General features: G+C 44.2%; 1 protein-coding gene across 1 annotated transcript; it reads right to left on the bottom strand.

Annotated features, from left to right (window-relative positions):
- Positions 1-530: 530 nt before the first annotated feature.
- LOC121009284 (ficolin-1-like) lies at positions 531-10870 on the bottom strand. The gene is made up of 8 exons (XM_040442291.1): positions 10728-10870; positions 10467-10580; positions 9531-9584; positions 5173-5211; positions 4084-4211; positions 3566-3695; positions 2794-2928; positions 531-1087 (listed from the first exon to the last, which is right to left on the bottom strand). The coding sequence occupies exons 1-8, from the start codon at positions 10804-10806 to the stop codon at positions 840-842; spliced, it is 927 nt and encodes a 308-aa protein (XP_040298225.1). The 5' UTR covers positions 10807-10870; the 3' UTR covers positions 531-839.
- Positions 10871-11535: the final 665 nt, after the last annotated feature.

The following is an 11535-nucleotide window of genomic DNA, read 5'->3' as shown; positions in this document are numbered from 1 at the left end:
GCGTGCACCAAATTCTTCACATTCCCTTTCCTATCGGTGCCAATCAGTACACTGCAAGTCCTAGTACCCCCATAAGGTGACCGGCTACCCACAATTTTCAACCATATTGCTCCCATAAATGATAACCCAATCACAGCCCAGCTTTCATTTCTCATAGTGCTCTTGACAATTAAAAGCTGCACTGTGATTGGTTGTTATGGGCAACAGATTCCCAGTTCTTTTTTTCAGAAACGAGGCCCTTAATTATTTTTTTCAGAGGAATTAAATGAAACATTAAAATTTTGAAATTTTCTTGAAAAAACTGAATAATCCAGCACATGCACTACGGATAAAATCCATTCTCTTTATTATAGTCCTTTAAAATTCCATGAGCGGATCAGAAAGCTTTACAGTTGTTCCGTGCACGCCTATGGAGGTGGAGCAGGTGAGCTGGAAATGTTTTGCTATATGATTCAATGAAACTATATACAGTACATTTATTGATTTAAATAGAAATGGTGGCATGTGGCATTGTTGGAGGGCCCAGTCATTGCTTTTCCTCTTTGGCCTAGCATGCTTACACTTTCCAAGTCCTACCTACAGCCAAATCTATAGGGAGCTATTTACAAGGACTAACTTTGGGGAGACATTTGCTCTGGGTTCTGGGCCACCGCACATTGGTCAGAGTATTTAGATACAGGCCTAGAGCAGAGAACTGAATCATGAAGGAAAGCCTAGCTACAACTATGATCAGGCCGCCAATACACTGAGCCTACTTCAGCCAAACTGAACCCATCACCCACCAGGCCCGTGCAGTCAGTTTTGGCAACCATTAAAGACAATTATTGCTCCATCTTTCTCTAAACAGGCCTAATCTTCATTTCTGCATGCTTGTACGAGTATTTATGCCCTCTGCCAGTAGCCCAGTTGATGCCATCTGCATTAGATGTGTGCTCTCCTAGGTGGTAGAGTCCATTAAGGTTTGCATGGTGACACTTGATATACCACCAGCCGCCTTTATACAGTGAGGAACAACTGCCCTCATGAATGTCGTTGTCTTCATCTTTAGTACTAAACTTTATGTTGTTTAGATCTCCCATAGAATCTCCTGCAAAGTGACAGAGACATATCAAATATCAGAACATCTTCCGCACACTGGAGATTGAACAGTCCTCAACTTCACAGTCCTCATCTTTAATGACGTACATAGCAAAGCTCAAAATGTCCACCGACCCCCCCCCCCCCCCCCAATGATGGTTTTAGCACCAAGGACAGAAGGGCTTTTCCTTTCCTTATTCCACCACACCCTTTCCATGACACTTGAGGAAATGCTCCACCACCTTATTTGTTCTCCAACCAAGGCTGTTCCTACTCTTCCCATTGTAGCCTTCCTATGCAGCTGTTTTAGCCTTAAGGCTAGGTTCACACCTGAGAGTTTTACAGCGCGTTCCTACGCGCTGTAAAACGCTCAACTGGCAAAAAACCAATGTTTCCCTATGGGCATGGTTCTCACCTGAGCGTTTTACAGCTCGTACGAACGCGCTGTAAAACGCCCTACGCCCCAAGAAGTACAGGAGCTTCTTTGGGGCGTATTGTCGCGCGTAACACCTCTGTTTTTCATTGTACGCCTCTGTGGTCAATAGCAAGAACGCGCGTACGACACGCGTTTCCAAAATACAAAAACGCCCCAAAAAAGGCTACAAAAACGCCCGATAAAAACGCCTGTAAACAGCGCTAATCGAATACGCTCAGGTGTGAACACAGCCTTAAGGAGACTTCTGGGGGGGGGGGGGGGGGGGGGGGGGTTGCTGAATGGCTAGAATGGGTTAAAGGGGCAGACCGCTTTATTTAAACTTTACCTGGGAATCTTACCATGGATTATATGGCACTTTCTAATACATGTGTATTACAACTTCTGGGACATTTTCACAATTATTGAAGCCACGTCCATCTCCCCCCCCCCCCCCCCCTTCACCCTACTGCTCAGGCAGCCTACTTCACTGTTTGGACAGTGCCTCTTCCTTAAAATGGCAGCAGATGGAGGGGCATGTGACCAAACCATCATGCCTCCTTGATCGGACTGTGTTTTGATAAAGGAGGTATGACGACGTGTGACGCCCCTCTATCTGCTGCCATTTTAATGGTCCCCAGCAATCTTTAAATTAGACAGGCAGCATTGGGCATCACTGTAATTCCCCAATTAACATATTATCCCACATACATCTGGCATTCATCCCCCAGGGCCACCTTCCATCACCATTCAAGGATAGTAGAGGTTCTTTTTAAATGGAGTTAAAGAGGACCTTTCACCGATTATGACAATGTGAACTAACTATACATACATGTAGAGCGGCGGCCGGGGATCTCACTGCACTTACTATTATCCCCGGGCGCCGCTCCGTTCTCCCGCTATGCCCTCCGGTATCTCCGCTCACTAAGTTATAGTAGGCGGAGATTTCAGTCACTAAGTTATGGTAGGCGGAGTCAGCCCTTGTTCTGCTGCAGCGCTGGCCAATCGCATTGCAGAGCTCACAGCCTGGGAGGTTATCTTCTCCCAGGCTGTGAGCTCTGCAATGCGATTGGCCAGTGCTGCAGCAGAACAAGGGCAGACTCCGCCTACCATAATTTTGTGACCGAAGATACCGGATGGCATAACGGGAGAACGGAGCGGCGCCCAGGTATAATAGTAAGTGCAGTGAGATCCCCGGGCGCCGCTCTCCATGTCTGTATAGTTAGTTCACATTGTCATAATCGGTGAAAGGTCCTCTTTAAACCAACCTTTATGAAGGACATTTTGACCAAATTGTCTCTCACCTGCAGTTCCTTCCTGATAGGCTCCAATTAATAATTTGTATATCTCAGATTCATCCAACACTTTGAAGCTTGCATACTTGGCAAACACTGTTTTACCTTCAAAATCTTGTAGATCAACACGTAATTCCCATGTCCCTAGAAAAAGATTTAGAAACTGGAAACTAAAATGGCTACAAATACATGGCACTGAGCTTGAAGAGCCCTTATAAAACTCAACTCATTCCGACAGCATAGAGGAGACCTAATACTTTTGTCTCAGAGTAAAACAGTCTATTCAGTCTTACTTACTGCAGAGGTCTGGTACCTTCATAGAGATGGACCCCTACATTCAGGCCAGGGCCTCTGTTAAATACCAGGTCTTATCACCATAAATGACCTGAGAAATACATATCATCCCCGGGGTAAGGGGGGTGTTGAAAGAGATAACTATTGAGCCAGCGAGCATTAGGCCAAAAGCTATCTTATGTGTATGGTCCACTTTAGCCCTACACAGTCATTATGTGTGGCCTAGAAGAGATATTGGAGGTTCTCCAGAATAGTAGTGGCCAATTTTGGGTAAATGAAGACCACCAGAACTTTAACCTAGTTCCCATAGTTTAATAAAACAGGGAAGATGATGAGCAGTACCCTCAAATAATGATGCTCCAGGTAACCAGTCCATAACAAGCCGACAACAGCCATTTGTGGACTCTTTAACCTTAGCTACACAGCAATGGGTCTGGCAATGGGCAGAAACTATCTATAAGGAGATGATCTACGGGTTTCTCATTACCTGTTGAAGTTATTTGATTAATATTTTCATTCCCCAGCCAAAATTCACTTAGTCGACTTCCAAAGCCTTTCTTATAAGCATCCCAAGTGCGGAAGAAGTCTACTGACCCATCCCAACGTCTCTGTATTACCTAAAGGCAAGAGAAGACCAGATTAGGGGCCATGACTATTCAAAAGGATTGCACGTTAAACTCCCACTCATCAAACACAAATAACCATTGCCAAACAATATTGTGCCAAATAAGTTGTAGCATTAGCCATTTTTGTATTTAGTGATTTCCCTAATAAATCATCTCATTAGAGTCAGGCTGGGATTCCTTGGGCCCACCAGAAAAAAATATTTTCGGGGCCCAACCTCCATATCATCAAAAAGTCTAATAGATTTTAATTCAAAGAAATAGCTCCAAATGTTATTTTTCCTCTGGACCTTTAGAGCCTACTATGGTATCAGAGTCTGGGCCCACCGGAGGATTCTTTGGTGCTCTGGTGGGCCAGTTCAACACTACATCTCATACTTACAATCCATCCTCCTTCATCCGTGTCCATATCACACAGGACCTTCAGGGGCCGGGTGCCATCTGGGTATATGGTGTACCAGTCGCTGAGGACTGCCCCCTGATTCAGTACGTCTTTGCAGTTCCTGGCAGCTAGGAAACATAGAAAATTAATTGTTATAGTTAATAGAAGACCAGGGTTTCCCATTCAGGATTGCCATCCATCAGCCAGAGCGGAAAGCAACTATAAAAAGAAAAAACATCTTTCACTTAAAGGGGTTCTGTAGTTTGTTTAAACTGATGATCTATCCTCTGGATAGATCATCAGCATCTGATTGGCAGGGGTCGGACACCCAGGACCCCCGCCGATCATCTGTTTGAGAAGGCAGTGGTGCTTCAGGAGCGCCACGGCCTTCTCACAGTTTACCGCAGGCGAAGTGACATCACGACTAGTATCAACTGGCCTGGGCGGGGCTAAGCTCGATTCAAGTGAACAGACCTTAGCCACGCCCAGGCCAGTTGATACAAGTCGTGACGTCACTGGGCCGGCGGTAAACAGTGAGAAGGCCGCGGCGCTGCTGGAGCGCCACTGCCTTCTCAAACAGCTGATCGGCAGGGGTCCCGGGTGTCGCAGCCTCGCCGATCAGATGCCGATGATCTATCCAGAGGATAGATCATCAGTTTAAACAAAGTGCAGAACCCCTTTAAGAAGACCCTGCATGTTCTAGCACAAAGACATAGCTTGGAGTTCAATGGGGCATGTGTAACACTTCATTTTCCCTGCGGTGGTGGTGTAGTGGAACTAAACACTTGCTGTGGGATCCCTCATAGTAACGGTCCCAGCAGCAGGGCACTTTGTGATCACCTTATCTAAAGCAGGTGAACCCTTTAATCTATGGCATATCCATAGGTTTTGTCTGTTATCGTGACTCCCCACAGACTATAATAGAGAGTACTGAAGTATAGAAAAAGAATTCAAGAAATAAGGGTGTTTTTTTGTCTTTTTGTTGTGTAGATTGTATATCTAAATTTTGCTTCCTCTGTGATTAGCATCTTTGGACAATATGATCTTTAGACAGATAGGTTCTGCTCCAACCTCTCACCCCTAACTTACCATAGACTGGCTCAGTCGCACCTCTTTCTCCTTTCTCTCCTATAAGAAAAAGATAAGCGTTATAAGAGCAGTTGTCCTTCCATATCCCTCCTCAGCGCTCAGGTAGATGGTAGAACATACAATCAGACTTCACCAAAAATGTGCCCAGGGTTTGAAAGATTAGAAAGTACATGACAAATACATCCAGATTTTTTTAAGGCCTGCTATAACAGTGTCCAGGGGCCTAGCTCAAGAGTTCAGCTTGGGCTCCCCTTCCCTCAGTGCTTTGTGGCCAGGGGCAGGGGTGCACTTAGCCTTTTTTGCTGCCTGAGGCAAAAATTGAAACTGCTTCCCCCCCATGCTAAATTCTCAACCTAACCCCTTCCCTCCAGCCCTACTGTTAGGCTATGGCTACGCGGTATCAATGGTCGTTGACAGGATCCCAGAGTAGCGGTGGTACCATAAAAATGAATGGGATCGCCGCAGCACTGCTGGATTTCTTGCGACTGGTGATCGCCGCTACTCTGTGATCCTGTCCGTGACCAGTGTAGTCCTAGCCTAAAAGACAAACCTGGAAAACATTACATACTGTGCTACAAAATATACAGGAGAATAAAGCGCCATCTATCGCTTACATCTCCTCTGAGGTAGACGTTCTCTTTCCTCATCTTCTCCATGCAGACCAGACCACCATGATGATTTCTTTCAGCCATCTCTAATAAATATTGGCACACAGTGCCCTAAAAAATAATTGTGCCCAGTAAATAGTGTCCCTGACACCAATAGTGTAAAATAAAATAATTGTGTGCCCATATCCCCCACATTAATAGTCCTCCCCAAAGTCCCACCAAAAATGTGCACCACGACTAAAAATACCTCCTTATAATGTGCGCCAGTGCAAGAAATACCCCCTTATAATGTGTGCCAGTGCAAAAAATACCCCCTTAAGATGTGCGCTAGTGCAAAAAATACCCCCTTATAATGTGTGCCAGTGCAAAAAATACACCCTTATAATGTGCGCCAGTGCAAAAAATACACCCTTATAATGTGCGCCAGTGCAAAAAATACCCCCTTATGATGTGTGCAAGTGCAAAAAATACCCCCTTATGATGTGTGCCAGTGCAAAAAATACCCCCTTAAGATGTGCGCTAGTGCAAAAAATACCCCCTTATAATGTGTGCCAGTGCAAAAAATACACCCTTATAATGTGCGCCAGTGCAAAAAATACACCCTTATAATGTGCGCCAGTGCAAAAAATACCCCCTTATGATGTGTGCAAGTGCAAAAAATACCCCCTTATGATGTGTGCCAGTGCAAAAAATACCCCCTTATGATGTGTGCAAGTGCAAAAAATACCCCCTTATATTGTGCGCCAGTTCAAAAAATACCCGCTTATAATGTGCGCCAGTACAAAAAATACCCCCTTATAATGGATGCCAGTACCTAAATGCCCCCTTATGTGTCCCAGTGAAAAAAATGCTGCCTATAATGTGTGTCAATACAAAAATGCCCCCAGTAGAGCCAATATCCCCATAATGCCCCCCATAATGTATGCCAGTACAAGAACATGCCTCCTTATGTGTGCCAGTACAAAATGCTCCTATATAGAACCCCCCAGTAGATGCCCCCATAGTGCTCCTTATCCCACCCCCATGGTGGCCCAATAGCATGGTGCCAAATAAAAAAACAAAACAAAACAATAAGCTCAAATACTTACCTCTATGTCAGTGATGCGGTTCAGGCCTCTGATATGCTACAGGTACTAGGCCTTTAGCCTATCAGAAGTTAAGACAGGGAGACATCGCTCCCATGGCTTTCCGCAGCATTTAACTGTATCACCATCTAGAGGACAGCGATACATAATCCGCGGTGCGCCACAGGCCCCTCTGTGGGCTCCCCTGGCTTAGGGGCCCAGTCGCAATTGCAACGTCCCTGACAGTGCCCATGAGGCACATTTTTTTTCTATCACCCTTTATTCTTGATGCCATGTCCAGGAAATAGCTACATTTACAGCAGCCATGATAGCAGATATGGGGTCATAATTCTTTCATACACCCACCCACCCAGGCTTCATAGAAATGTTAATCCCTCTACTCTTTACTCCCATTTTTTCCTGGTGGCTCTTCTGTTAGTCTTTATGCATAAATGCACGTCTGTAAATGCTGTACGGAGCCACCGGGAATCTCTGCTGAGTCTATTTCAGAACTCCATGTGCGGCATTGGGCTCGTTATTGTATGAGAGCCTTGGATCACCAGAGGATCTTCTGGTTCTCTGGTGGGGCCAGCTTGACCTTGCCAATGTAAGCAACATTTTATGGATCTATAAAACATGAGTTCAGACTGAAGAAAAACATATATGGAGCTGTTTGGTGACATTCTCGTAGTGGAGAGCTGCATAAAGGCACTTTTCCATCTGGCTTGAAACATGTCGGCTAAACGGGAGTAAGAGGGAGAAGGCTGCTCTATGTCATGTCCTGCTCCATATATGTTCAAATTTTGGCAATAAAGAAATGTCGAAAATAGGACCCTTCAGTGCAGGATCACCTTTGTTTTTACGTGACTATACAAGTTTGACCTCAACTTTTGCCGTGCACGACGGAATTACAGGTGAGCTGGACTTTTGAAACTCTTGATCTGACTTTTCCATCTAAACAAATTGCTCTTTGAGGAAGCGAGTGCAGTCTAAGCTAAGCTGTGGACAAGGGAACAGCTCAGAGCAGTTTTAGAAAGAAAGATCAGTTTCACTGAGAATTACATGTGGCCAAAGTGACGTTTTATGTGCCACAAAATTACCAAGTGGAAAGTTCAGTGGCCTTACAAGAAGGATTGCAAAGTATTTGTCAGGGAAAGGTCAATCACCTACATCAAGGCTATGGTCTTCTCAGCATGTGGTGGGAGAAAATATGCTGCAGGCTTCCCATCATGTAAAACAGGGGTGGGGAACCTTTTTGCTGCCGAGGGCCATTTGGATATTTGTAACATCATTTGCTGGCCATACAAAATTCTCAACTTTAAAATTTGACTGCTATATTTGGTCAAACATATAACCGACTTAGGGGTAAGTTACAGAATTTGCGCTTCAATAAAAAAAAAATCTAGAGCGCTGTATTTTTGCAGCCAAAATGAGCATTTTCACTATATGCTCTGGCAGGAGGCCGGGGACCACATGAATTGATCCCACGGGCCGGAGGTTCCCCACCCCTGATGTAAAAGAACAGCCTGATTACCTGTTTAGAGACTGTACAATATTGAGGAGATATCAGTACAGTGACAGTAACAAATTGCACCCCTTAAGTCGGGAGGGAGGTGATGTACAGCCCGATCAACGAGAGAAACTAGCCTCCCATATACAGCCGTGGGAATTACATATGACAAATGTAAAGACTGCATTACAGTGACCTTGTTGCACTAAATCTAGTCTCATCATTGTATGCACAAACACGTGCGTTGCTGTCATATCACTTCAGGGAACCCTGTCTTGCATCTCAAAGTCTAATACCACCAAGGGCACCCCACCAAACACTAGGCAGGAGCCCCAAAACTAGGATGTGCCCTGACGGGAAGAAATGTGCCCTTCAAATTACTGCATCGGTCAGGAAGCATTTGAACTAAGTACGACTACACCGATCCTCAACGTCACCCCTGTAGATCGCTGTTCTCCAGGATCTGAGAAGTTTGTTCAAACCCCTAATGATCATTGTCCTGTGGAAATGAAAGTAAATGAGTGTCGATCACCAAGTCAACTGCCTATGTAAAAGGATCCTTAGTTGTCCCTAGACCAAACATCTACCCATATCTCAGGTTCCTGGGACCTTTTTAAAAGGTGTGACATGTAATGTGGAACACAGTGACTGATGTTTAACTGTAAATCCCCACTGCATAGTCTCAGGGTGCATGGTATGGGCAGCAGTAGAAAAATGCCCAGAAAGATAAAATTATCTAAATTTTACATTGTTATCACATATACTACTAATATTAGTACTATTATTATCTGTAGAGATGAGCGAATTTCATATTTTGAAATTCTTTCACACTTCATTTGGTGGTAAAAGGTGAATTGCGTTATGGATTCCGTTACCACGGACTATAGCGCAATACTATGACGGAATACATAACGGAATGCCTTTTAGAGCCATTCCATTATTCATTCCATCATAATAGAAGTCTATGGGCTGCAAATAGATCCGTCCCGTTTCCGTTATGCAGGGGAGTCCTCTAAAGGCATTCCATTATGCATTGCGTCATAGAATTGCGTTATGGTCCGTGGTATCGGAATCCATAACGCAATTCACCTTTTACCACCAAACGAAGTATGAACGAATTTCATAAGCGGAAATTTGCTCATCTCTAATTATCTGCTTTATAAGTTCTTTACCAACCTTTATTTCCTGAAGGTCCAACCTTTCCTGGGCTCCCCACAGATCCTCTTTGTCCTGGAAAAAAAAATAGTACTAGATTTACATCTCCACTATCTCTGAGGGAAAGCTTTCCACCCTACTCTCTAAACCACGCCTTACCACTTGTGCCCTTGATCCAATCCCATTCTCCCTCATTCCTAACCTTACCACTATGCTTATCCCAACCCACTTCTTCTGTAGTGCCCTGGAGCAAGAGTACTTTGGACTATGAACATTTGTGGACATTTGCTCCTATTGCTACTGTGAGAAGCCATCAACTCTCTACTTTATTGCACTTTGAAGGGTTAGCTTGCACTGCAAATTATGCTGTTGTGGGCACTTATAGTTTTGGAGGTTAAAACCAGACACACTAGCCTTCTGACTTTCTGGTTTAGCGCTGATATTTATGTCTAAAGGCTTGTTTATGTCTGAGAAAACTTCTTAGTCCTTCCCATAGACTTGTATTGAAACTCGATACAAGCCTATGACAAACTGAAATTGCAACATTGTTTCTGTTTAGGTTGTTATTCTCCACTCCACCCCTCCCACTAGAAGGTTTAGTTCAGATAGAAGCTTTATAGTTGTCTGCAGATAGGGATCAGTGTTCAGCAGAAAAGATTCTGCCAGACTGCACAAGTGACCAGAAGAAGACACTGAGACAGGGATACTCTGCCACAGAGATAAGGGCTATACATCAAGCTGTCAGAGTAGGAACATGACGGCTCATTGTGAAACTGAAAGTAAGATATTATGCAGATTGGCCAAGACCTACTCCTATAGGACAAAAACTGTTGAAATTTTTTGCATGAAGAATCGCCCCCTGAAGGTGTTCATAGCCTGTTAACAGTGCAGTGCCGGACACACTTGCCCACATTTACACAACTGATACATTTTTATAATTGTTCACCTTGTACCAACCTTTTTCTCCCGGTGCCCCAACATCTCCTTTTTGACCAGGAAGGCCAGGATGACCAGGGCAGCCTCGAAGAATTGACAATTTGTCAGAGTCCCCAATCCCTAAAACTTTCACTTCTGTCAGTAAAAAAAGACCAGATAAAAGTATAACATAAAAAAGCAAACATCGTAGACATACACAAAATGAAGACCACTCATTACAATACAAGGTGAGAATAAAGTCAGGAACCAACTCACTCTATGAAGCTGATGATGAGGACTCACCTGGACATGACTGATCACTGCTACAAAGCCCAGACACCACTCCAAGTAAGAGTAGTACTGACACGCACAAGTCGCACATGACAACCTCAAGGAGTTTAGAACTGTCTTCCAGATGTTTCACAAGTGATTTCTATGTAGTCAAGACCTTCAGTCTTATATATATATGTCATGTTACCCCCTACTGCTTGTCCACAGGGAGCTGTACTTTCCCAACCCCGTCTTTATGAAATATTTCACAGGCTTAATGAGACACAGGACTCAATTATCTATTGTGCAAATGTTTTTTTTCCACAACATATTTTTATTGAACATAATTAACTTTTTTTTTTTTAAGCCAGTCACGTCATGACAAACAGAAAATGCATCATGGGGGGGCCGAGAAAAAAGGGAGGAGGGTATTGGGAAACTGCATTAAGGAAGTCTCTGCTTGCATAATGGCTGCAGTAGAGAAGGTTAATGGTCCCGAGTTGAGGTGTGACATTGGAGAATATCGGGGATAACAACCTAGGGATTCTGATCAGAGTAGCCCACTATGTTGCAGAGGGGTGGTCTTCTTCAGGTTGTGGCACCAATGGTCATCACCATATATTTAAAGTTAGCACACACATATAGGACCAGTCTGGCTGTGGGCTAAAACAAAAGGGGAGGAGAAAGGGGAGAGGGGTCAGGGTGTGCAGACCAAAATCACCTAGACTCCAAAGTATCAAGAGAAAGAGCAGATACAAAAAGAAAACACTCAAAAAAAGGGTGTGATTGCCAAGCACTCAAAGCGGGTCCCCACCATCCATAAACTGCTCCAAATGCCAGA

The sequence above is a fragment of the Bufo bufo genome, chromosome 8 (assembly GCF_905171765.1).
Source record: "Bufo bufo chromosome 8, aBufBuf1.1, whole genome shotgun sequence".
Lineage (NCBI taxonomy): Eukaryota > Metazoa > Chordata > Amphibia > Anura > Bufonidae > Bufo > Bufo bufo.
The sequence above is the reverse complement of the archived record's forward strand: the minus strand, read 5'-3'. Positions and strand labels throughout refer to the sequence as shown.